Here is a 27,291-nt window from a genome sequence, read left to right as displayed (position 1 = left end):
CCTAACGTGCTGGGCGCCAGGACAGATCCCACAAATTCCTTCATTATCATGTTAATTGTTCCTGCACCCACCTAAGTATGTGTCTATCATTTTACTTTTTATCCAATCCCAGGGGTTCCCCCCACTCCCCCCTCTGCTTTCTCCCGCCTCTCTAGTCTATCACCAATGAATTTCATGTAACCCACCTCCGTCCCTTTCCTTTGATTGCCATGTATAAATACAGACGTAAACTGCCAATCTCTGGAGCATTATCTCAATTCATCGAGGTTCTGCTTCCAGGCATATGACAACAGTTTGGCTCAAACTCACAAAAATTCTTTGCAGGTTTCCGTGTTTTTTTTTTTTACGTTAACATTACTATGAACAAACACTTCTTTTCTTAAATTTATCTAACCACCCCCTACTAGTCTTAAAGGAACCACCTTCAGCACTTGTTTCAGGAGTGTCTTTCAGGAAGTCAGCCTGCTGCACCTTCACCTTTCACCTACCACTGCCTCCGAAATGCTGTCTGCTGACTGCTGCTCTTCCTTTATTCAAGTCAACAACAGGTTTTATTTTTACTCCGTTTCCTTTCATCATTTTTTTTCTTTCCCAGCTTAGCCACAGTAGCACTCTTGATGGCCTCTTTATGTCTTAAAATCACCCATTTCAGCAGCAACAAAAACCAAAAAAGAAAAAACCCAAACCCACAGAAATATTCACACCTCAATTTCCTGAGAAGATAACAGGACGGGTAGAGGTGAACTTTCTCACATTCTCTCCTTTGCTTGAGGCCTAACAGACTCTTTTCATCATGTTAAAGTGTCTGCATGAAAGGGTTGTAAGGCTGAGAACCAAATCTTCAACAAGGAAGACATTTTTCCCATAAACAACTTGGTCAAGAACTGAATTGTTCAAGATGGGAGTCATTTGAGAACCAAGGTTTGATTGTATTGCCTCGTTTCATCCAGGGGTGGGCAAACTTTTTGGCTCGAGGGCCACAATGGGTTCTTAAACTGGACCGGAGGGCCGGAACAAAAGCATGGATGGAGTGTTTGTGTGAACTAATATAAATTCAAAGTAAACATCATTACATAAAAGGGTACGGTCTTTTTTTTTTTTTTTAGTTTTATTCATTTCAAACGGGCCGGATCCGGCCCGTGGGCCGTAGTTTGCCCACGGCTGATCTAGACCCAAGGCCTGATGAACCACATCTGTCTCCCTACAGTCATGAGGGCATCTCTGTCCCCTCATCCCCGAGTGTCGGGCTCACTCACATTCTCCAGGACGTTGGGGTCCAATGCCAGACTTTGCTCCTCTGACCCCGGCTTTCTGACTTTGGCCCCTCTCTTTAGGGGGACACATTCCTGACGGGGTCATTATCACCAGGGAAGCTATGGCCAGGGAGCTAGTCCTAAGGCTGGGAGGCCCGAGCTGGTAGATTTCACTCGTTTACCTCCCCTCCTGCCTGTCACCCTGCGCTGTGCTCTCCACATGGACGGAGAGCCTCCCCTTCGCACAGGAATTGGGTGCCCTGGAGCCTCCCAGGGACGGTGTCCTCTCCCCGGTGAGGACTTTCTGGAGCCAATAAAACCCCTTGGAAAATCAGCCTGGTACCTTGCTTACAGTGTTCCCCACAGCCATGCCAGGTGAGTAAGGCATTTTGGGAACCCTGAGAAGAGAGGAATTCACTCAAATCTATAGGTATCCCAGGTGAAATCTGATGGCAAGTCCTTGGTTGGGCTGCCTGGCCTCAGGAATATTCTAAACAGCCCAATCTGAGATTCCTCATGAAAAATTCTAGCACCCTCTGGATATCAGATTCTAGTCCTGTTAATTGTCCGTGAGATTTTATCTTCTGCCTGTACACTGGCCCAGATCCTGAATTCTTCTCGTTTCCCCCAACATTTGACTACAACTCTGCAAACCAATGTTTCCAATTTTCACTCCCGCTCCTCTGACTTGGAATCCTGGAGAACTAGCACTGCCCTTTTCCTGAAGCCGCGGAACCTGAGGCTGGACAACTTGATATAAACTTCAGAGAAGTCAACACAGCTCATGTACGGACAATCCTCATGTCTAGAGACAGTCACACTGCAAACTCAGAGCAGCTGTCGCATTGCCATTGCCTGCCCTCTCTCCATCTAAACATGCTGGAGCCAGACAGCTAGGAACCGTCTTCACTGGCTGGCTGCAGACTCAGACTGGGTGCACAGTCTTTTCCCAGCATTAACCTGTGTTTTTCTTTTGTTTCCACAGAAACGCCTTCGTGAACACCCGATAGCTTTAACCACAGTCCTATTTTTTGGAGCCCAACTGCATACCTGCGCCCTAAACTGACCTATTGTCAGAACCAAGAGACGGGTCCCTTGAGATGGAGCAATCCACCTACTTAACTTCGGAACTGTGAGACGTCCCGGGAAAGTTTCAAAGGCAGGACTGAAGGGGAACAAAAATTTCCACCCCCAAATGTGTGTCTTTGGCATATGTATTATTTAAGCTGGTTATTTTTAAGGCAGAAAGTTCAGGAAATTTTTTGAACCTCCTCTGCCCTCCAACTGCTTAAAGCAGTGGTCGGCAAACTGCGGCTTGTGAGCCACATGCGGCTCTTTGGCCCCTTGAGTGTGGCTCTTCCACCAAATATCGACTTCTGCGCATGGGCCACGAAGTTTCAATCGCACTGTACGTGCGCGTCTGCTTGTGGTATTTTGTGGAAGAGCCACACTCAAGGGGCCAAAGAGCCACATGTGGCTTGCGAGCCGCAGTTTGCCGACCACTGGCTTAAAGGACTTGGGATAGGGAGGAAGAGAGCTATTACCAAAGACAGCCTCTATTTATACTAGAAAGACTTCTCTGCCTGGCATGGCAAACATGGTTAACCCGACATTTGTTCTTCCCACCTCCCTGTGAATTGTCCCAGGCTCCTACCCCTTCTCCTGACCTTAGGGCAGCATATGAGCCTCAACTGTCTGACAGCCTGTGGGCCTCATATTCTTATGGAGCCCTTGTACATGCACAATTATATTTGTTTTTTCTCCTGTTAATCTGTCTCAAGTCAATTTAATTATAAGGTAGAGGAAAAATGTTCCCTCTCTAACATGTCACTTCCATCCATCCACAAATCTTTTTTCAACTTACAAAACTGAGACCTTGTAGCTATTAACAACAAATCATTTCCCACTCTCCCCAGTGCCTGGAAACCACCAGTCTAGTTCCTTTTCTAGAAGTTTGGCTACGCTAGGGACCGCACAGGAGTGGAGCCATCCAGTATTTGTCTGTTGTGTCTGGCTTGTTTCACTTAGCATAGTGCCCTCTAGGTTCATCCACATTGTAGCATGAGTCAGCACTTCTCCCCTTTTTGGAGAATCCAAGTGGGTGAAGAGGACAAAGCAAGTTAAGTCCACAGCCACAAAGTTCGTGAGAAGGGTGACCTGCTGGCCATCGACCATCTGCAGACAAACCAGTTTTAAAATGTCACATTTGCCTGGTGGGTATGGCTCAGTGGTTGAATATTGACCCAGGAACCTAGAAGTCACTGGTTCCATTCCAGGTCAGGGCACATGCCCGGGTTGAGGGCTCAGTCCCCAGTGGGGGCGTGTGCAGGATGCAGCCAGTTGATTATGTTTCTCTGTCATTGATCTTTCTGTCTCTCTATCTCTCTCCCTTCCTCTCTCTCTAAAAATCAATAAAACATATTTTTTAAAGTCACATTTGATATCATATCTACTGAACATGTGGGCATCTTTGACGTCAAATCCAGATTCCTGGGTGTTGAGATGGAGAAGGTGTGGCTCCATATTCAGGATTTACTTGAGATGCCATCTCCAGGAGTAGCTTTAAGGGAAATGTTTGATGAGGTTAAAGTGAATGTAAACCTTGGCATGTACCAGCTGAACAAGAAAATCCGTGACCCAGCTGGTGTGGCTCAGTGGTTGGGCATCGACCTATAAACCAGGAGATCAGGGTTTGATTCCTGGTCAGGGCATATGCCCAGGCTGTGAGCCAGATCCCTAGTTGGGAGAGGGGCATGCAGGAGGTACCCAATCAATGATTCTCCATCATTGATGTTGCTATCTATCTCTCTCTCTTCTCTCCCTTTCTCTCTGAAATAAATAAAAATATATTTTTAAAAAACCCTGAAATTTCATGGAAAGTGAAATGCCTGTGGGAATTCCATAGATTTTTTTATCACCTGGATAAAGAAATGAATCTGTTCAGTATTTTTGTTTTTAAACATGATTGCAATCATTGCTTACAAAAATGTCATATTTTTAGAAAAGAAGACCGAAAGTGTTCGGAAGAATGTACCTTTTCGGTCATTGGATACTACCACACAGTGATACGCAAAATGAATGACTCTAAACACTTCCACATATACTGTGGAATAGGTACTCTGATTTGAAACTTAGAGCATTCTGTGATTTGTTTTAAAGTAGGGAAAAAATGAATTAACTGACCAGCAGCAAATGTGTAAGCCTATTTTCTTATGAAAAACATTTGTGTCCCCGTTGAATGATGTAATTCTTCATAGATTTTTGTTTTCATCTGTGGAGAAATGGAAACCTAATTATTTGTAATGAGTTATTTACACGGGTGAAACAGCTGTGTGACCACCGTCCAGATCAGTTCCAGAACATCTCCTGCTCCCAGAAGACTGCCCTCCCAGGTTCATTGTCCCATGTGAGGTCACCGAGGTTTCCCGTGTCACAGCTCCTTTTGGTTGCGGGGGCCCTTCCATGGTAGGAGCACCATCACTTGTTCCTTCTTTCTCCTGCTGGTGCGCACTTGTGTGGTTTCCTGTTTGGAGCTATGGGAGTGAGGCTGTCGTCAATGTCTGTGTTCATCTCTCTTGAGTTGTTTTCCAAAGTTGTGTTATTTCACGCTCCAATCTGCAAGGAATGAGAGTTCCACTGGGTCCATGTCCCCATCAGTGATGACACTGTCCCTGGTGTCCCTGCTGCTGGAGAGGATAGCAAAGAATTGTGCTTCTGTTCCCTCCTTTCTGCCCCCCTTAAACCGATTAAATTCTAGTTGATTCAGTGATATCCTTACTAGGCATGAGGGTGACATGCGGGGACACGTGACCTCAGTTTGCAGGAGCATCTGACAGAAGTCAGTCTTTGTGAATGCTGGTGCATGTAGACAAGGCTCAAGAAGGAAGAGAGGCACAGACCTATGTGTGACCCTGGGCACCTTCTACCCACATGGCGCCTATCTGACCCTTAACTGTTCATTCAGGTTTAACTGGTAGCTCATTGGTTTTCTTTCTAGCACATTGCAGGGACCTGCTTGACTTCAGATAAGTTCATTATCACCGCGGCCCTCCTCTCCTCCCCACTCCCCAACCCAGCCTATCCTGTTCATCTCGTTTAATCATTTCCCTTAACTAGGTGCTGACGCCAGTTCATGGCAATTTATTTAATGTTGCCCTGCCCTCCATGTCATTTGGAGTACTCCATTATGTCTAAGACTTCTCCTCTCCCTATTCTTAATATATATATATATATATACAATCGATTTCAGAGAAGAAGGGAGAGGGAGAGAGAGGAGAGAGATAGAAACATCAGTGATGAGAAAGAATCATTGATTGGCTGCCTCCTGCACGCCCCCTATCGGGGACAGAGCCCACAACCCAGGCATGTGCCCTTGACTGGAATCAAACTCAGGACCCTTCAGTCTGCAAAACGATGCTCTATCCACTGAGCCAAACCAGCTAGGGCACCTGTCCCTATTCTAAAGCCCAAAAAAGAAAAGGGCGAGAGGAGGGGAGCGGGAGGAGAGAAGAAAGAGATACATTCACAGAGAGGGGCCTCAGAAGCTCCCAGAGTACCACTTATTTCTACATGATACCTTTATATGAGAAGAGAAATGACTTTTTGAGACTCTAACTATCCTCATAGAGGTCAGGATGCCACTAGGGAGCCATGTGACTTTGGACATGCCCCCTAACTTTTCTGAGCCTCAGTTTCTCTGTGTGTAAAATGGGTATAACCAGGCCTTCCAGCACCACCACCACTCCTCCCTGTGTTCCTGTCAAGCAGCCCATTGTTTTCTGGACATTGTCACTGAGCATGCTGTACACGAACCGGACACGACACGATCCCATTTCGGGTGGAGCACAGGAGGAGAGGTGAAAGAAAGGTCACCGGAGTGGAGTCTCTACTTTTCTGTCCCTTTTAAGGGACCGCACCACCCTTAACCCTCCCGCCCCCACCCCCACCCCCACCCCCACCCCCACACCCAGCACTCTACCTTTCTTTCTCTAAACCCACTTCCTCTTGCTCCTGGCTCCCCTTTAACCCCCCACCACCCAATTTTTTTGCTTTCTATTTCTTTATCAAATCCTCCCCAGTGCAGAGAACTGCCTGGCTGGTGTGAGGAGCAGCCGGGACCACAGAGGTGGTGGAGAGATGGCCCTCAGCAGTATCCAGCCTTTCTTCGTGACCCCAGTGAGTTCCCAGGCAGTGGGCACAGGCGATGCTGCAGGGCCGAGCTGGCTGCCTTGCCAGGGAAGCCGCTCTGGGTCTCTGAGGAAACCAGGCTGGGGTGGCAGAGGGTGCACGGGGACAGACGTGCCGATGGGGCCATTCTGACACAACCTCTGCCCCAGGCCGGTCCCACCTGCCTCTCAGGACCGAGGGATGATAACCACCCGCACTGGGGCATTGCGCAGATGGTGCTGAGCTCCCTCTGGGCACCTGTCCTGTCCTGGGTGCTGAGGGGAGAAGGGCACTGGTCTGCCCTGGGAGAGTGGGGTTTTGTTGGAATGAAAGGGGAGGCCAGCAGGACTTCCCGGGGAGCCCAGCAGCCCGGCTTGGGCACTGACTTTGGAGATGGCCTCCCTGGTTCAGCCGTTTCCTAGCTCGGTGACCGCAGGCGAGCTGCCTTTTCCTCTCTGGGCCTCTGTTTCCCCATCTGTAAAATAGGGACAATCCTAGCCTCAGAACCCTTAGCCTGATTCACTCTGGGACACAGGACATTCTGAGGTTTCTGTGGGTAGACAGGTAAGAAGCTCGGTGTAAAACTCTTGTTTGTCTGTTATGTGCACCTGTAAATACTGTACATAAAAGTGTCTGCTAATGGCGCTTTTCTTTCTCTTTGTGGCTCAGTTTAATTTGTTTAAAGATGGGGGCCTATCCCCCTTAGCTGGGGGCCCAGCTGCTTGTGGAGGACTGAACCCGCAGCAGGGATTGCAGGGGCCTCCCAGCAGCTGCCAAGAGTTCTTTACCTCAGGGACCCTCCCTGCCCTCCCTCTCAAGGCATCCGCTGCCCAAGACGCTTGGCTAGAGTAAGAAAATCGGTCTTTTCTGTTTGAGAGCTCCCTGCAAGTTCCTGTCTGTCTATAATGTAACTTTGATTATAGATATTCTTTGCTTAGTTTCTCATCTTTTAGGGAGTCAGCTGGCTGTTCGCTGTTGAATCCTCTGTCTCTTCTGTTGGGGCTTTGTGCCACTCAGGCCTTAAAAAGGTCATTCGCTGTGCCAATTGGTATGAAATAAGATTCTAAGGCTAAAGTCCCCGTCCCTCCTTTTGAGTACTCATTGTTTTACTTTAGTGATCATTTTTGTTTCTGTTTTGAAATGGGATAAGATCTCTTTTGATATAGAGGCTTTCACGTTGTTACATCATAAGGATTCTACTCAGAAAGAAAAATATAGGGAATGAATCTTTTAAATGCCCCAAGTCTTTCTCCTAGACTCTAGAGGGTTGGAGCTACAGAAGTACCCTCAAGCAGGCTGCCAAAGCTGCAGCAGGGGCCACTCCCATTATATGTAGATATATATCCTATATAATAAAAAGGCTAATATGCAAATTGTCCTTTAACCGGGAGTTCAACCAAGGGGCAGGGCCAGCCTGCCAATCGCCGAGGCCCCTTCCCCAGCCAGCCCCGCCCCGCCCCCGATCGGCCCCTCCCACCCCAATCGGGAGCAGGGCTGGCCAGCCCTCACCCATGCACGAATTCGTGCACCCAGCCTCTAGTCCTATATAATAAAAGCCTAATATGCTAAGTGTCTGGTTGACCAGTCAGCTGTTCAAACAATCAAAGCATAATAATATGGTAAGGCTGCTCAACTGCTCGCTATGATGTGCACTGACCACTAGGGGGCAGAAGCTCCTACTGGTAGGTTAGCTTGCTGCTGGGGTCTGGCCAATTGGGACTGATTGAGATGGGCCGGGCATGCCCTGGAGCCCTCCCACAGTTCCTCTCTGGCTGGCCAACCTCCTGTGTTCCTCCCGGGCCCTGATCATGCACTGGTGGGGTCCCTTAGCCTAGCCTGCACCTTCTCACAATCCGGGACCCCTCGGGGAATGTCTAAGAGCCAGTTTCAGCCCAATCCTGCAGGTCAGGCCAAGGGACCCCACTGGTGCATGAATTTGTGCACCAGGTCTCTAGTCTAGTCTGTATATATAAAAGCCTAAGCGACTGTTACAGTGGAATGACCAGAACGACTGGTTGCTATGGTGTGTACTGACCACCAGGGGGCAGACACTCAACACAGGAGCTGCCCCCTGGTGGTCAGTGTGCTCCCACAAGGGGAGCACCGCTCAGCCAGAAGCCAGGCTCACGGCTGGCAAGTGCAGCTGCCATGGCGGGAGCCTCTCTCAACTCTGTGGCAGCACTATTGAACAGCGGCAGCAGGTGCAGCAGGCCAGGATGAGTGTAAGCGGCACGGCCCCTAGCCCCGATTCGGGCTCCTCCCTGGCTGCCTGCTGCTTGGTGCACTGCTACATCCCTCGGAAGATGTCCGATTGCCAGTTTAGGCAGTCAGAGATCCCTCCAGGGGCCCCGGACTGCAAGAAGGATGTCCGACTGCCAGCTTAGGCCCGATCCTGGTGCCATTCTCTGTAGAAGGCAGTTGGTCTGAACAACTCAGTGACTCAGGGAAGCGCAGGGAACTCAGGGTGAGCCTGCCTCCGTGCTTGACTCACCCACTCGATGGTGTTTGCAGGCCAGACTGTGGTGGCTCAGCCTGTGCATGTGCAGTAGTTGCTGAAGCTCAAGCAGCAGGCTGTGCAGCAGCAGAAGGCCATCCAGCCACAAGCTGGCAGTCAGACAGTCCCCAAGGGATCCCAAACTGCGAGAGGGTGCAGGCTGGGCTGAGAGACCCCTCACTGCCAGTGCATGATTTTGTGCATCGGGCCTCTAATAACTATATATATGTTTTTTTTTTACACTAAAGCCACTGGAGGCCGAGAGTTGCTGCAGTCCTGGAACCAGCCACAGGGCCTGATATCTGCCTTCTCCCCCTGCCACTTCTCCAGGCTCCTAAAAATTGTCAAGGCGTTATCCCTGTTACAAAATTTGCCAGAAAAATGGCTTGGATAATAATGGACTTTAACATCTTATAAAATTATTACGACATAATAAATAAACACAACTAAAATGAAGGGTTTTTCTGAAACTTCCTATATCTAAACATAATTTCCCAAGATCTTTAATAACTTGGAACTTTAGAGCTTTACTGGGTTAAATAATAAAAATTATTAAATATTTAGATATTTTAGGATAATGAATTACTGAAATATACCATCTCCAAAAAAAATGTATATGCATTATAATAGCTGACAGAACAATTTTGGAAATAAAATTTATTTTACTAAACACTGCCTTTAAAATTATTCAAAGTGTGTGTATACATTTTTGTATATTAATTAATTATTAATTAATCTGAATTTGCCTACTTTTGGCTTCTTATTGCAGGAAAGCTAAAAAAAATGGATTTAAATCTGTTAACAAATATATCTTATATTTTATTTTTAAAATATCTCTTTAAAATTTGAGTATGTTTACCAATAAAAAAACCTGTTTCTAGAAACTATAAAATATATTTGCCAATCTGAGACATGGTAATTACTTTCTTGTCACTAAAACGGTCAAGGTTTCTAAAAGGTAAGTTCAATTAAAGTTTAAAAATTATGTAATTTTTAAAAATTAAAAATACATGATTCTAAAATTAACTATTTCTATATAAATTTATAAAAAACTAAAAGAATTGCAGAGGGTCTATATAAACTGAAAAATTTATAGAAAAAATAAACTAAATAATAAAATTTAATTAAATAAATCTAGAGTAAACTGATACAGAATTTATTTGGCTCTTGTCAAGTCTGTTCAATGGAGAAAAGTTTTTCCTATGTGTGCCTAGGAAATAAAGGCCTCATACATTGTTCCAACAGTTATATGTTATGTTACATTGGTCAGGTACCTGATTACTAAAAAACCCATCTTCTTAATCATGAAAACTGAAGTTTTATTAGCCTGTGTTTGTGGTTACTACCTTTTGTTGTCACTTGAGAATATATTAATAATTTAATATTTTTCATAATAATATATAATCTTTTGGTCAAATATATATCCACATACTATATTTTTATTTTTTAAAACAGATCAAGGCCAGGACACACTTTGACTTAGTTGCTGTACCTGAACACTGAGCTCCCTCGGGGAGTTTGCCTTAGGAATGCTGACCATTCTCTGGTCCCAGGAATAGGCTGAGCTATTTGTATCATCATAAAAAACTAGCCACATTATCATCAGAATTCAACTCCCGAAGGGCAGACTGCAGAACCGCAGACCCTCCGCTCTCCTTTTCCCTGTGATACTTCCATCGGCACTTAAAACAGGGCCTTGGAGTCCAGACAAAAAAGACAATGGGTGTAGTCCAATTGAATTCACCTCCCTCTTCCTCCAGCGTGTGCCAGGAAGAGCCCCCGGCCTGGCTGTTCTGAGGACCAGCTGACCACCAGGAGGGTCTGCCCTGAGGGCCTCAGCCCCATTCCTTGCCAAACCCTGCCGGCCTCATCTGGCCTCACCCCCTCAGAGGCCAGGGTGGAAGCTGGGACCACACCCAGGACAGGATGCTGTTCGGTGGGGGAAGCCCTCAGGGAGCCGGGAGCCAGGAGGTCTGTGCTTCATCCCGAGAAGCAGCCTGTGTGGGGCTTCACAGCGTGGGTGCTGGACCCACACCCACCCTATTACTGACCGGCTGGGTGGCTTTGGGCAAGTTACCAGACCTTCTGTGCTCAGTCTCCCCATCTGTAGGGGTGGCCCTGATAATGGCCAGGGCTGTTGCCAGGACAACTAGGAACAGCCAGGGAAATGGGCCCAGAAGCACCCCAGAACCCTTGGGGCAGCAGCCTCTTTGCCTGGAAGGCTCCCGCTGGCCCTGCAGTGAGCCCCCTGTGCCAGCTGTGGCTGGGTGCCCGCTGGGGACACTGTGCCTCCAGAAGGAGGCTGTGCATCCTGTGGCCTGGGGGCCTGGCTCTGCTGTCTGGGCCTCCAGAGAGGAAGAGGGGGGAAGAGTCCTCAGCCTCCAGGCCTGGCCAGGAGCTGAGAGCAAGCTCTGACCCACAGAGGGGTTAATCCATCTAAATTCATTAATTCGTCCAGGTTAGAGCTGAGAGGACACTGATCCTTTAGATGAGAGAGATGGTGTCTACTTTGTCATGGTCTCTGCCACTCCCTATTGCCCCTACCTGACACTCTCCCTCCTACACATCACCTGCCTGGCTCCTATAAGCATTTCAGTTCTGTAGGGAGCTGGCTTAAAGGAGAAGTTAGAGAAGACGTTACCTACTAGAGAAATGTGAAGATTGACTAGGAGCTGGTAGTTATCTGCTAAGTAATGCAAATTAAGATCACATCAGATAAAAGGCATCCTGAGGTTAGCTTTAAAAGGTCAAGAAACCAATGTGAAATTTTGCTGAGAGAGACCAAGAGGGAAGGGTGCGGTAGAGACACCTACTATGTGCCAGTCTCTTCCCCTGACTTTTCTCACTAACTCATTGATCTGACCCAGAAGGTTAGATGTACCCCTATGTTACAGATGAGGAAACTGAGGCAAAAGAGGGGACATAAGCTCCCTGAGGTCACCTGGGAAACGAGCAGCAGAATTAGGCTCCAAACCTGGATGATGCCTGGCTCTAAAATGATGCAAGCCTCACCATAACCATTGTCCTTTCAAGTGGCCCAGGAAGGGATTTGACAAAATGGGCTCTATGGGGCCGAGGAGGAGTGCAGACACCTCACTAGGGCCTCGGAGGTTGCCTAGGGCCTGGGGAGGGACTGGGGAGCAGGAGCAGGAGAGGATACAGAGCATCCAGGTTCTACCTGAGGTGGCTGGGAGGGCAAAGGTCATGGTCACACCGTTCTGTGGTGGGGTGGGCAGGAGGATGCCTTCTTCGTGGCCTTCTCAGGGAGCAGAAGTCTGCAACCAGGGCCCTGGGGCCTTTGCCAGGAGCCCCTCTCACTAACCTGGTTCCTTCCCCTCTCGGGGTCATGTTTGTGCTACTTCCTCCTCTTGAAAGCTGCTACTTCCTCCTAAGAGAGGTCAGCTCTGGGTTACATCGTCTCAGAGCCCTGCGGTCTCCTTATCAGTCTCAGAATGAATGTGTGACTCCCCAGATTCAGGTCCATCCGCTTCCTCACAGGTGGGAAGATCCATGAGACTAGGACTCCATATTTGCAATTCAAGCTGAATCTGGCCCCTGGCTTGGTGCCTGACACACCAGGCCGGCCACTAGCAAGTGCCAGAGGGAACGGACAGGAGCAGGGCCCTAACTGACTGCCTTCTTCTCTCTACAGTCACTTGCCATTGAAGGGGGTCTCCAGTATGGATATGTGATCACTATCAAAGGAACTGTTCTTAACTCCAATGGAACCAGGTACCTGAAACTGTTATTTCCCCCAGCCTTGCCCCTTAGCAAACCATGGCGCCTGTCAGGTCGGGCTGGCTCACCGAACACTGTCCAAGCTGCCTGTGCCTGGCTCAGGGGACACTGAATGAGTAGGGCCCAGCCCCTGCCAACACTGCATAGTACCCCTGCCCTCTGCCAATAGCATCTGCACACCATTAACATAGATTCCCCATGACACAGGGAGAGCATGAGCTCACAGTCTCGGGCCTACCCAGGGGCAGATCTTTATGGTCTAGGATTGAACTTTGCACGCAAAGACCCAGAGATGCAAAAATAACGCCTCCTTTACTTCCCAGAACGGCCTTCCTTTACTCTGTGGCCCCTATTTGGCTGATGTGGAAATATTTAAACTTGGCCTCAGATGTAATTTGATCTCTTTCTGTTTCAAGTTCATTCCTAGAAAATACTAAGGCAATTCAAAATACAAACATCTCCTGGGCACTGTCTCCCACCCAAGAGGGGACTTTGGGGTACAGGGAAAACATTCACATCTTCTCAGAGGCCGAGCGCCCTCCAAGGCTCGCACAGCCCTGGCTGCCCTTGCTGAGGTCCAGGTGGTGTGGAGGTGAGGGGCTCTTGCCTGATTTGGGTGGGGCCCTCCCACCTGGTGGCTGCCTGCTGGATGACCACAAAGGGAAAGACACATCCAGAGATATTTCAGAAACGATAGTCTCCACGTAAAGAGGAATCTGGACTCCGTTTTCTGGTTCCAGAGTCAGTGGGAGCCTCCTTTCCTTTTAGTGTCCCCAGAGGGAGGGCTGGCTGGGCTCTGGGCCAGGGGACTTCCCTGCTGGCTGAGGGCCCAAAGAGGGAGCTGGTATTGAGGAGGCACCTAGAGCTCGGCCTCCTCCACAGGGACACCAAATGGGCTCTGCAGGAATTGAATAGAATGTCTACTAGGGCCACCTCTGGGCTTGGTACAGTGCCTGGCCCTGTGGGGGAAACAGAAAACATGAAAGCAGGGGCCTTCCCTGAGTGCTGTGCATTAGCTGGGGACACCAGAGTGGCCCCAAGAAGCAGGCTGTGAACCATGTTCATGCTGAGTTTGGGGGCGGCTGGAGTAGACAGTGACTCCTCGGTGAGGACCTCGGATTGGGGCTGGTTTCAGGCCATGTGTCTGGGAAAAGGCAGAACAAACATTTATTGTGGCCCTTTTGTGAGCCTGGCTCCTTGGAAGTTTCTTTTTCTTTTCTTTTCTTTTTAAATTTTTTTTGGTTCATCCTTGCTCGGGGATTTTTTTTTTTCACATTGATTTTTAGAGAGAGTGGAAGGAAGGGGGAGAGACAGAGAAAGAGAAACATGTATGTGAGAGAGGCACATCGATTGGTTGCCTCCCTCACATTCCCCAACAGGTCCAGGGGTCAAGCCTATAATGGAGGCATGTGCCCTTGACAGGAATCAAACCCCAGACCCTTTCATCAGCGGTTGGATGCTCTATCCACTGAGCCAAAGAGGCTAAGCCTCTTTTTTAAAAAAGTATATTTTTATTGATTTTAGAGCTGAAGGGAGAGGGAGATGGAGATAAAAACATCAACGATGTGAGAGAATCATTGATTGGATGGCCTCCTACTGGGAACTGAGCCTGCAACCTGGCTTGTATCCTGACCAGGAATCCTGGTTCATAGACTGATGCTCAACCACTGAGCACACTGCCTGGGCTGGACGGTTCTTTTGTTTTAATTCCTCACCTTAGAACCCAAAGGAAGTTTTGAAGGTGAAAGCTTCCTTCTGAGGAGAGAGACAGGAATGAATATCCACTTATGTGGTGCTTTCTTAGCAAGGCCTCATTAGTCATCCCCAAAAGAAGGAAGTCACCCCCTTTCCTGGGTTCAGTGAGGCCACAGTAGCATCGCTCTGAGTCATTCCCAAATGACAAACGGTACCAGCGGGGGCCAGGGTCCAGGCCTATGAACGTTAGGGCACCACTCCACACTTCATGTGTGGGACACACACCAACCTCCGATGAGGGACAGACACACATACCGGAAGTTCTGCCTGGAGAACCAATATTCATTCCATGCCTCCCCTGCTAGACACCGTCTTTGTGAATCATAGTAACCTCCATCTTATGTAAAAACTGCTGTTTGAAATTTTAACCCTGCTATTCTGGCTTCTGTAAATACTTGCTTGCTTAAATAATAGGCAAAATAAGACTAATCCCCATTCCAGAGAGGCCATAAACTATGCCCCAGACAGAGTTGTCAGCGCTGGCTTCAGGCCAGGCCTTGAGATACAGTCTCATGGCCCCTTCCCAGCACACAGGCCTTCTTTCTCAGAAGGCCCGGAAGTCTCATTCTGTCATAGTGTAAATCAGAAGACGCCTTAATCAATAAGCCAAATTTATCTGGAGTCCTGTTCATGTTCACTAGCTCTAGTGGGCCCCGAGGAAGTCTTTCTTCTCAAATTTTGGGGCCCAATATGATGGAAGTCTTTCCTATTTATATGTTTTCAGCTCTTTGTTTTCCAAATTTGAAATGAGACTTCCGGACCTTCTGAAAAAAAGTCCTGTGTGCTGGGACAGGCCGTGAGACCAGATCTCAAGGCCTGGCCTGGCGCCAGCACTGACAGCTCTGTCTGGGGCAGAGTTTACGGCCTCTCTGGAATGGGGAGTAGTCTTACTTTCTCTATTATTTAAGCAAACAAATGTTTACAGAAGCCAGAATAGCAGAGTTAAAATTTTAAACAGCAGTTTTTACCCAAGATGTAGGTTACTATGCTTCAATTCCAAATTTGGAAGAAAAAGGACTGAAAAAAGTATAAATAGGGAGAGCTTCCTCCATGTTTTTGCTTAGACTTTGGAAACAATATTCCAGCAGCAGTTCTCAACCTGTGGGTCGAGACTCCTGAAAATACATCCTGCATATCAGATATTTACATTACGATTCATAACAGTAGCAACATTACAGTTATGAAGGAGCAACGAAAATAATTTTATGGTTGGGGGTCACACCATGAGGAACTTTATTAAAGGGCCAGAAGGTTGAGAACCACTGCCCCACAGGTGTAATAAAGGACTACAAAATTTGGCTCATTAAGGCGTCTCACGTCAGCTCGCTGATTTACAATACAGTGGGGCCTTGACTTCCGAGTTTAATTCGTTCTGAGACTGAGCTCGTTAAGGAGCTCCTTAACTCAAATTACTCTGTCAACTCAATGCAAAAAATCTGCCGAGAGACAGCTGGTATCTCAAAAAACTCGTTAGTCAGGACACTCGTAAGTCAAGGCCCTCCTGTATAACATTTGTAGGTAAAGTCCATCAATGTCACATGTTCTCTCCATTTGTTCTCTTCCTTCCGAACGGAGCAGCTGTGGGCTGGCCTCTAACCAGTGCCCACCGAGCATGAGAGGTTCTTGCTTCTGGGCATGTTCCTGGATTTGCATCTTCATAAAAATGTGCAGTCAGTTTCCGGGACCCAGGCTTCCTGAGGCTTGAGTCCACATTGTTCTTTACCCAGTTCCTGCTTATTTCTGGAAAGTTAGGCTGGAAAGGGCAAAATGCAGTAATTCCACAAAACACACTAAGTGCAAATTAGGTAAACACAGAGGAAGGCAGCACAGTGGGATGGGTGCAAACCTGCTACACAGGTTGTATGCAAGTTGCCAGGCACACACGGAAGTCAGAGGCCCCGGGCCCTCCTGCTCTTACCATTGGGAATAAACCAGAACGCTGTCTGATTTCCGTCCACCTAGGTTTGCTGTGGACTTTCAGATGGGCTCCAGTGACTCTGAGATTGCCTTCCACTTCAACCCTCGGTTTGAGAACGGCGGGTATGTGGTCTGTAACACCAAGCAGAAAGGGTGGTGGGGAACGGAGGAGAGGACGATGATGAATCCCTTCCACATGGGGAAGCCCTTTGAGATCCGCATCCTGGTGGAGAGCGCCATGTTCCAGGTGAGCAGGATTTTCCTCCCTCCCTCCCTCCCTCCCTCCCTCCCTCTCTTCCTCTTTCCCTCCTTCTCTCCTTCCCTCTCTCCCTCCCACTGCCTGTCCCCCTGCTCTATTGTAACCAGACAACCAAAGTGTCCAAGCTGCCTGTCACTACTTCAGCCAATTCAACAGAGACAGGGTTGAATCATAATGAGTGTTTATTCCGATACCACCAGCAGTATGGGGAGAGCCGCAGGTCATGCACAAAAATCTGCTCTGCATCCCACCAGAAGCCCGCGGCTTATATTGGGTAAAAGGACAAAGGATTGATGGGGAAATAGCAGAAGGGCATGCCAAATGGGCAGTTAACAGGTAAGCAGGCTGGAGATGTGCAAAGGCCTGCAGGTGTGCAAAAGGGCTGGGGATCTTCAAAGGGCTAGTGATACGCAAGGGCTGGGCCTTCAAAGAGCTGGTAGCTCTGGTTTCTGCAACAAAGTGGTTCATCTTTCCATGATAATAGGCAGCTCCACATGGGGAGGATGGGCTGCATTTCCAGGTGAGTCCCCAGGTCCCAAAGGCAACTGCCAGCCAGGGTAGAATGTGCCTTCTTTAATCAGAATAAAACAATCACAGGTAACAGAGCATGAGTAATCTGTCTTACAATTCTAGGTGGTCCCAGCATTCCATTACTGCCCTTATCACTATCAGGCGAGGAGAAAAGCCTTTAAATAATTACCCAGGCAATGCCATTATACAGAAAACAGGACTTCACACTCTTTACCTGCATACAGGGGCACCTGTTGCTTCTGTTACTAGGAAATAAGAACTAGATTACTTGCCCTCCCCACCCACCCCGGGCTTCTTGGCCTCGGGTTCCAGGTGACTTCCATCCTCTGCTGCAGCCTGCCCGCTCCAGGTCCTTGACAGCATTTGTTTTCGGTGATGCTGTGGCAGCCCTTCTGCAGGCCCAGGGGCGGCTCAGGGCTGCTTGGTGTGGTCATTGCTCTTGCAGGCAGAGCAGTGCTGCTGGGCCCGGGGACAGGGATGGCTGTGTCTGTGCTTCTCTGTGTGAACGGGATGCTCCCAGGCCTCAGTGTGCACCCTGAGGTGCCCTCTCCTCTGCTCCCATGAGTACTTTATGAGCATTTAAATGGGCATATTGAAATGGCATCCCAGGTGAGCTGAGAAAGACAAACCTAGAGCAATAAACAAGCAAGAACTCAGAAGCCAAAACTAGAGCCAAGTGGTGGCTGGGTTTGGCTGCACTTTGGATCACATGTGTGTTCCTGTACTTGGAGCAGCTCTGAAGGCTGGGCCCCACCTATAGGGGATGGAGGTGAAAACCAAACAGGCTTTAATTTCTAGAAGCAGGGGTCCTAGGGCTCAGGTGTTCTCCCTGCCCTGGTCTGGGTCCCCTCTCCTGAACTATGCGCTCCTGTTGACAGGTGGTGGTGAATGGAACTGCCTTTTATCAGTACGTACACCGCGTGCCCTTCCACCGTGTGGACAACATCTCTGTCACCGGCGCCGTGGGGCTGACACACATCAGCTTCCAGGTCAGATTGTCCAAATGGCACCTGTCCCAGGGGCTGGGTTCAGGGGCCAATCTACTCTGCCTAGGCCCTTAGGGTGGAGCAAAGGCTCCAGCCAATCTCTCACTCAGGTGACTCTGGAGATAGGACATACCTCTGGCTATCCCTGTCCCATACTTCCTGTGTCACCGTTTCTGTGCAGAGCACCTGCCTCAGCCTGACTCCCTCCCCTCTTGCCTGTCCCTCTCTACTCCCACCCTGGTTAGGAGGCCATGTGGTTCCCCAAAGAACCAGCTTGGGAATCACACTGAATCTAGCTCAGATCCCAGCTCTGCCATTGTCATCAGCTGTGGGATCTCAGACAGTGAGTCTGCCTCTCCCAGCCTCAGTTTCCTCATCTGGGCAAGGGGCATAGCCACAGCCTCCCCAGGAGGTATGTGTGGGCTCAATGAGGTGATACATGTCAGAGGTCACGTAATGGCCCCCATGGGCCCACACCAGGGTCTATTGGACCCTCTCTGTGTTTTCCAAGTTTTGGATGTGTTGCCAACATCTACAAGGTCAGGGGCAGGTTTGCATTGTGGAGCTGATGCTGGTGACGGCTGCACAACAGTGTGAAGGCACTGAATGAGCCCACGGCTGTACACTCTGAAATGGTGAAGGTGGTAAATTTCATGTGTATTTTACCAAAAATTTTCCAGGTCAGGTGATATCACATGGAAACCTGAATGTCTGTCTTTTTGTGAAAACTGGGAAGATTGGGGTATGCCTGCCCCACATTCCTACAGGGCTCCAGGCGCCTGGATTGGAGATGTTATTTCCATTTTTGGTATTTGAATGTGCTCCTGAGATGGGAAAGGCACACTGTAGGCCCACAGCAAATATGAGCTCTTCTCTCTTTGGTCCCATCTCTTACTCTCTCCCTCTCACCTACTCTTTCCCTGCCTGCCTGGCTTCCTCCCTCTTGTCCAGGCCCCTGCCTTTCCACTCTACCTGGGCTCATTAAAGCTTCTCTTCACTCCATGTCGCCTTTTGTTTTTACAGGACACCCGTGCCGTCTCTGTCCAGAGGATGCAGTCCTACCCCAGTCTCAGTGGCTCACCTGAGTCCAAAGAGCAGAAACCAAAAGTGAGCAGAACATGGACACCTGGGAGCTGAGCAGTCAGCAGGAAGGACAGGGGTCTGAGAGAGGCTACTTCCAGCCAGCAGGCAGCCAGGGCGTCTAAGCCCCATTATGCCCACCCACGGTTCCCTATCTCCATCCACCAGGCACCCAGGCCCGGGACCTGGGATGCATCCTTGGCTCTCCCCTCCCTTCCTTAATGTCCCCCCCAGGGCACCAACGCCTCTCCTTCCTGAAGCCACTGCCTTCGTCCAGGCAACCTGACCTCTCAGCCCTCTCTCCCCTCACACCCACCACTGCCACAGTGACCGTCACATAAGCAAATCCTATCTCATCCTCTTCGTGCTTAAATCTCTTAAAGGCCCAGGCTCAAATAAAGCTCCAACTCCCAAGCTGGATGTGCAGAATCCTCCCCAGTCTTGCCCAGCCCACCTCCCAGTTCCCACCTCACCCACGAAGACCCCCCATCAGCCTCCACTCTCACTCCAGGTGCTTTCCGGCCACCACACTTTTGCATCTGCTGTCCTGGTGCCCAAAGCATCCTTTGCCACCTCACCCAGCCAGCCCCTAACTGCCCTTCAATGCCCTGCTTCCATGTGGCTCCTCAGGGGCATCTTCCCTGCCTGACAGGTTGCTGGATGCCCCACCCCCTCCCTGACCAGATGCACTTTTAACAGCTCTGTGCACGCCAGGCTCCATGTCCTGTTGTAACTGTACTTACATGTCTGCCTCCGTCACTCCACCCACTATTTCCCCCAAACCATAAGCTTGGAATAGTGACTTGTCCCTTTCTGTATCCCCAGCACTTTGCAGGGAATAGAGCAGGTGCCAAATCATTATTAGCCAAAATCTCATGAAGATGGAGGCTCCAGAGCAAAATACAGAGACTGTAAGACAGGCTGTGGCCAGGCCTCCGCTAATGAGCTGGCATCACGTGCAGCATCGCATCCCACCCATCGCCCACGGGAGATGCCTCCTGTGTGGGGCCCAGCTGAGGCCTGTGCTCACTCCCTCCACCACAGGTTACAGAGGGGCACGTGCGCTGCCCTGGTCCCCATTTCAGAGAAGCAGCATGGCCAAGCTGGCACACCCTTGTGGAGGGTTTAAGTCCAGGCTGCTGTACCCAACAGTCTCCAAGTCTATATAACTCAGGGCTCTATTCCTTATGAAACACACACACACACACACACACACACACACACACAGTGATTAAAATAATATGCTTTTTACAGAAATATATTCATCAAGGAATAACACAAGAAAAGCATAAATGGCACTCATGAGTTGACTTGGCTCTATTAGATGTGCCCAAATGTACAAGCCAATCTCTCCCCCAGGTGACTCTGTGGACATTCCTCTGGCTCCCTCATCCTACCACTCTTGCCTGTCCCTCTCTACTCCCAGCCTTGTTAGAAGGCCATGTGGTTCCAGAAGAACCAGCTTGGGAATCACACTGAATCTAGCTCAGATCCCAGCTCTGCCATTGTCATCAGCTGTGGGATCTCAGGCAAGTGAGTCTGCCTCTCCCAACGTCAGTTTCCTCATCTGTGCAAGGGGCATAGCCACAGCCTCCCCAGGAGGTATGTGTGGGCTCAATGAGGTGATACGTGTCAGAGGTCATGAAATGGCCTAATGGGCCCACACCAGGGTCTATTGGACCCTCTCTGTGTTTTCCAAGTTTTGAATGTGTTGCCAACATCTACAAGGTCAGGAGCAGGTTTGCATTGTGGAGCTGATGCTGGTGACGGCTGCACAACAGTGTGAAGGCACTGAATGCCCCTCGGCTGTGCACTCTAAAATGGTGAAGGTGGTAAATTTTATGTGTATTTTACCAAAAATTTTCCAGGTCAGGTGATATCACATGGAAACCTGAATGTCTGGCTTTTTGTGAAAACTGGGAAGATTGGGGTATGCCTGGCCCACATTCCCACAGGACCCCAGGCCCTGGAGTGTAGATGTTATTTCCATTTTCGGTATTTGAGTGTGCTCCTGAGATGGGAAAGGCACACAGCGGGCCCGGAGCAAATATGAGCTCTTCTCTCTTTGGTCCTCATCTCTGTTATTTTCTCCCTCCTGCCTACTCTGTCTGCCCCTGCCCGGCTGGCTTTCTCCCTGTTGTCTGGGCCCCTGCCTTTCCAATCTTCCTTGAATCATTAGAGATACTTTTCACCCCATGGCACCTTTTGTTTTAACAGGATATTGGTGATGTCCCTATGGTGAAATGCTTGCAGAATACCTGTGACCTACCTGAGCCCAAGGAGCAGTAAGCAAAAAGTGAGTTAAACATGGAGAACCTGGGAGGCTGAGCAGTCAGCAGGAAGGACAGGGGTCTGAGAGAGAAGCTAGTTCCAGCGAGGAGGCGACAGGGCCTACAGACCCCGAATGCCCATCCAAGGTTCCCTATCTCCATCCACCAGGCTCCCAGCCCCGGACCTGGGAGGCGTCCTCCATTCTTCCCTCCCTCCCTAATGTCCCTCCAGGGCACCAACACCTCTCCTTCCTGAAGCCACTGCCTTGGATTAGGCCACCTGACTGCTCACCCCTCACCCCCTCACACCACCTCACTGCCACAGTGACCTTTCCAAAAGCAAATGTAATGGCATCCACTCCCTCCTTAAAAACGCTAAAGGCCCCGGGCTCAATAAACTCAAACTCCCCAGTTGGAGGAGCAGAATCCTCCTCAGTCTTGCCCAGCCCACCTCCCAGTTCCCACCTCACCTACTAAGACCCTCCATCAGCCTCCACCACTCACTCCAGGGTCCTTCCAGCCACCACGCTTTGGCATCTGCTGTCCTGGTGCCCAAAGTATCCTTTGCCACCTCACTCAGCCAGCCCCTAACTGCCCTTCAATGCCCTGCTTCAGTGTGGCTCCTCAGGGGCATCCTCCCTGCCTAGCAGGTTGCTAGATGCCCCACCGCCTTCCTGACCTGATGGACATTTCACAACTCTGCACGCCAGGCACCATGTCCAGTTGTAACTGTATTTACATGTCTGTCTCCGTCACTCTACCTGTCCTTGCCTGAACACGTGAGCTTGGAGGTGTGACTTGTCCCTCTGTGTATCCCCAGCACTTTGCACCGTGCCTGGAGTGCAGTAGGGACTGGGTCAATGAATGAGGGATGTGGTTTGCACAGTCAGTAGAAGGGGAGACCAGTCAGGGCAAGAAGACCAGTCTGCTGGGCGGGGAGGGGCCTCGGGCAGGAAAAGGAGCAGGGCCTGGCCCTTCCTTGGCCACTTGAGCAGTGGGGGCAAGGCCAAGGGTGTCTCCCTACCCAGCTTCCTGTGGGCCATCACGGTGCATGGTGGGCCCCTGCCACCTGCCACACTGACTTTAGGATGGAGGAGCTCCAGGGAGCCTTTGCAGGGCAGCCTGACTTTTACCCTGCACTTGGGTGGACGGGGTATGCTGATACAACCAGCCAGAACGGTGTACCATTTTGTATTTGATCGCTTGCTACCTGGACAGGCTTGCGCAAGGTGCTTAACCTCTCTGAGCCTGTTCTCTCACTGAGCAAAACTGAAGCTGACCCTGGTGCAGACACAGGCAGGATTCCTGCCCTGGGACCTCAGGCTGGAGGTTGTTGCTGTCTGCATCTGCTCTTCACCTCTGCCTTCCCTGTCCCTGCCCCAGCCCCCTCCCTGGATCTGGGGCTTTTCTGGAGAAACTAGGCCCTTGACCCTGCTTCTGGCTGCAGCCATCCTGGAGTGGAGAAGGCCGCTGGCTGGGCATAGCTTCCTCTGTTTGCGCAGCACCTGGGGCTCCAGCTGCCCAAATCCTACCATCTGAGGATGGGGGGAAGGGTCAGTGCAGGCTGAAGCCCATGTTCAGTCCCCTCAGCAGAAAGGGAGCATCCTGGGCCTTCCCAACTCCCACCTGGGCCCACCCCTCATGTACCTTTTGACCCCATCCCCACCCTGCATTCAAGTCCACCTCAGGCTCCAGCCACCAGCTGGTCACTCCCCTGGGAGGTGGTCTCCTCAGCCCCTCCTCTTTCTCCAACATTTACCCTTTGCTTTCAGCCTGTGCCAGTCCTTCCCCCACTCCAGGAACGTGACCGATTGACACCTGCTGGTCTCCACCCTCTGAGCTTTTCCAACTGGATGCCCCCCTTTCCCAGTGCCCTTCAAATAAAGAGAGAAAGAAAACTCGGGGTTGGCACATATGCACAGCGTGATTGTGGTTTATTCAATGTGTTTGGAGACATGCTGGTGTCTGGGATCAGGGCGTCCTGGCCAAGGAGAGAGCATAGGGGGCGCAGATCCATTTCTGCCTTCAGTGGGTTGCCAATATCCCACAAGGTATGGAAGGAAGCAGCTGTCCTCAGGCTTTATGGACAGGATCTCTGACAGGAAGCCTGATAACAGAGGTGAACCAGGAAACAGCTGCAAGCTCCTGAGATGGGCCAAGGCCTGGGTGAGAGCCTGGAGGACCAGAGCCTGGAGGACCAGAGCCTGTAGGACCAGGAAGGCTGATGGCAGGGCCGACTCATCAGAGCCCCGTGTCCCAGTGGGAGGAGGTGGCAGCTGGAGTCAGGAGGAGCTGACTCGGATGAAAGACTTGTGTGTGTGGTTCCACTGTGGCCCCTGGCACTAGGGGTTAGTGAGGTGGGAAAGTGGCTCAGTGTGCGGGGTTCTGCCAGCCCCTGGGCCAGTGCCGAGGGACCCAGGCCCGTGCCCACGTCCTGCTAATCTCATGAAGAATCCAGGGCCTCAGGAACCAGGGTGCTGGCTCAAAGTGTAGTCCTGGAACCAGCAGTATCTACAGCACCTGGGAGCTTGTTACAATGCAGACTCTGGGGCCAGCCACAGACCTGAATCAGAGTCTCCACTGGAAGGAGATCCCAGGAGGTTGCCTGTATGAAAGCATGAGAGTCACTGGTCCAGGTGACCGTGTTCTTGACCACCGTTGTTCTGATGATCTGAGGGACCCTGTAGGTTGGCATGTCCCGTTCACCCGCCCCGATCACCCCATCTGAGTGGGGAAGCCAGGGAGCCAATGAATCAGAGGCCAAACCCAAGCTGGGAGCCAGATTTTGCCAGTCCCCACTTAGCCCTGGCTGAGTGCCTTCCTGTTTCCCCATGGGAGAAGGAAACATGGCTCAGTCCCTTCAGCAGCCTTCCCCGGGAATATGTGTGTCCTTCACTCACCGCCATGCCCTTGACCCTTAGCCCCACCTCACGGGCTGTCATCCAGGTGCCCAATCGTTATTAGCCAAACTCCACGAAGCTGGAGGTCCCAGAGCAAAACACAGAGACTGTAAGACAGGCTGTGCTCAGGCCTCCGCTAAAGAGCTGGCATTCCCCCACCCATCGCCCACGGGGGATGCCTCCTGTGTGGGGCTCAGCTGAGGCCTGTGCTCCCTCCCTCCATCCCGGCTTGTCAGAGGTGCATGTGTGCTGCCCGCCTATCCATTTCAGGTCAAGCTGGCACATCCTTTTGGCGGGGGAGGGGGTTTGTCCAGGCTGCTGCACCCAACAGTCTCCAAGTCTATATAACTTAGGGCTGCTCCCCTTATAAAATACAACACACACACACACACACACACACACACACAACATAATTAAAATAAAATGCATTTTGCCCTAACCGGTTTGGCTCAGTGGATAGAGCGTCAGCCTTCGGACTAAAGGGTCCCGGGTTCGATTCCAGTCAAGGCCACGTACCTGGGTTGCGGGCACTTCCCCAGTAGGAGGTGTGCAGGAGGCAGCTGATCAATGTTTCTCTCTCATTGATGTTTCTAACTCTCTATCCCTCTCCTTTGCTCTCTGTAAAAAATCAATAAAATATACTTTAAAATAAAATAAAATGCATTTCATATAAATATCTCCATCAAGAGGTCATATATGTAAGGCCTAAACAGCCTCAGGAGCTGACTAGGGTTTGCTTTTTTAAATACAAGGGCATAAATAACTGTACATGGGAGAAGGGCCAGGCTAAACACAGAGTGGTCCATCGTCGCCTCCTGGTGGTCCCTCCTAGAGGTGCAATCAGAAGAAGGATCCATCCTCACCCACTGGCCAGGACTGACATTGCAGATCTTCTCTCCAAGGGACCAGGGACAACCCAGTTCCCCATGAGCCGGGGAAGGTGGGCTCAAAAGAGACAAGAGGTTCCACTCAGTGCAGGCTGCTACTCGGTAGCAAGTCAAGTAAAGGGGAAGGACATGGGGAAATAAGACGGGAGACTTGGGGGTATAATTTCCCACCATCTCCCCAGACCCTGTGACGTCAGATAATGGAGAGTTGGCTCCATCCTGCAATTCTGCGGCAGCACCTTTAACTTCTCCTGTGGGCTGTTGGAGCTCTGGGATCGCTAGGCTGTCCCGCTGCCCCATCCTTTTTCATCTTGTAGGGAAACACAGCTGCTGGGTGGGAAGGGCAGCCAAGCGAGCAGTCAGGCCTGCTGGCCATCGGGAGGCGGCGAGGGGGTGCCATGGGCTGCATACTGAGCATCCTCCCAGGCAGGACTCTGCACAGGGACCAGGCTCAGCATGAGTAGGTGCACTGACACCCTGTCCAGCCCAGGGCTGGGCTGGGCCTGGAGAGATGAATGGTGGCCACAGCCCTGCCCTTGAGGAATTAGTGGTCCAGTGGGGTCCTGATGAACTCTGCACTCACCATGCTTCAGAGAGGCATCAATCAAGCCACTTGCCCTGCCCAGGGCTCTGAGGCCCACCTGCCTACACCTCAGAAAAGGGATTCTCTCAGTCAGACTGTCTGTGGGCTCTCCACTGTAATGCAGAGCATGGCACACAGCCCTGGCTCCCCAGTGACATAGAAGTCCAGAAGTCAATCCAGGCTGCCAGTGATGGGGCATGGAGCACTGGCTCTGGAAAGATCCCTCATAGGACAAGTTCATTAAGGAGGAGCCAAGAGTCTGTCCCAACTCCCCAGGAGCAAGTTGTCATGGTGGGCATAGTGGCCATCCTCCAGCCTGGCTGTGGTTGTGCATAGAGCCAGCCTGAACCACCTCTTCTCAGGTAGTTGTGTATCTGGGAGAGGACCTCTAGCTGGCTGTGCCCCAGGGATTAAGCCACCATGTGGCCCTGACTTAGTCCTGAAGGTCTCAGGGCCTGTCTCTTCTCCTGGAAGAGTGAATGGAAGAGCTTCCCAGCATCGCTCTGATAGTAACTGCCTACATTTTAGAGCTGAGGAGATGAAGGCTCAGAGATGTGAGGGGCGTGTGTGTGGGGAGCCAGGACACCCACCATAGTCTGTGCTTTTAATGCTCCTCCCACTGCACGGGCAGTTGCCCCATTACCTTGGGCTGGCCAGGCAGGCGAGAATAGGCTGTGTGCACCTCATGCAGCACCCCCTTCCGGGCCATCTCCAACATCTCCTCCCAATAGAAGTGGGCCTCATCCGGGTCATGTGGCCTCTCCGGAGCCCTGCAAGACCCAGCAGGCTGCAGTGACAAGGGTGGCCACCAGAGGGCGGGCTTCAAGGCCTGACAAGCTGGCCACCCAACTTGAATTCTCATTTCATCCCTGCAAGTGTCCTATCTAGCACTTTGCCCACCTCCCAGATGAGGAAGCTGACTCATGCATTCCCTCCTTCAACATTTTGAAATACCAGGTGCTGTCCAGGGTGCTAAGACTACCCGCCTGGAGAGACAATATTTCCTGTTCAGGAAGGATTCAGGCCAGTGATTCGCATTGATCCAACTTGTCAGCAACTTTGGGGCAGGAGCCAAATCTTTATTATAATCTCATTTGGAATCATACAAACCTGGTTTCAAATCTTGACTGGATGCTATGACTGGGTGTTTGTTTTAGAGTTGTGGGATCTTGTCCCCATACACAACCTCTGTAAAACGAGAATAGCATCATGTTGTGAGAATTAAGTGAGAAAATGTGAGCCAAGTGAGTGAGGCACAGCCACAGGATAATGTCAGTGAAGGTGTCTGGAGTCATGATAATTAGCAATAATGATGATGTAATAATGACATCCAGTGCCTTTCACAAAGACTTGGACCTAGAAAGTCGCAGGTGACTTAATGCATTCTCTTATTAATTTACTAGAGGCCCGGTGCACAAAAATTTGTGTACTTGGGGGGAGAGGGGGTCCCCCAGCCTGGCCTGTGCCCTCTC

General features: G+C 50.4%; 1 protein-coding gene across 1 annotated transcript; it reads left to right on the top strand.

Annotated features, from left to right (window-relative positions):
* Positions 1–6,304: 6,304 nt before the first annotated feature.
* Positions 6,305–23,364, top strand: LOC138993900 (galectin-9C-like). The gene is made up of 7 exons (XM_070393363.1): positions 6,305–6,428; positions 12,566–12,645; positions 16,369–16,570; positions 17,992–18,102; positions 19,123–19,206; positions 21,397–21,475; positions 23,222–23,364. The coding sequence occupies exons 1-6, from the start codon at positions 6,390–6,392 to the stop codon at positions 21,466–21,468; spliced, it is 588 nt and encodes a 195-aa protein (XP_070249464.1). The 5' UTR covers positions 6,305–6,389; the 3' UTR covers positions 21,469–21,475; positions 23,222–23,364.
* Positions 23,365–27,291: the final 3,927 nt, after the last annotated feature.

This window comes from Myotis yumanensis, unplaced genomic scaffold, assembly GCF_028538775.1.
Source record: "Myotis yumanensis isolate MYYU_CA2020_CCGP unplaced genomic scaffold, mMyoYum1.0.hap1 SCAF_16, whole genome shotgun sequence".
NCBI classification, from domain to species: Eukaryota; Metazoa; Chordata; class Mammalia; order Chiroptera; family Vespertilionidae; genus Myotis; species Myotis yumanensis.
This window is presented reverse-complemented; position numbering and strand designations above follow the sequence as displayed.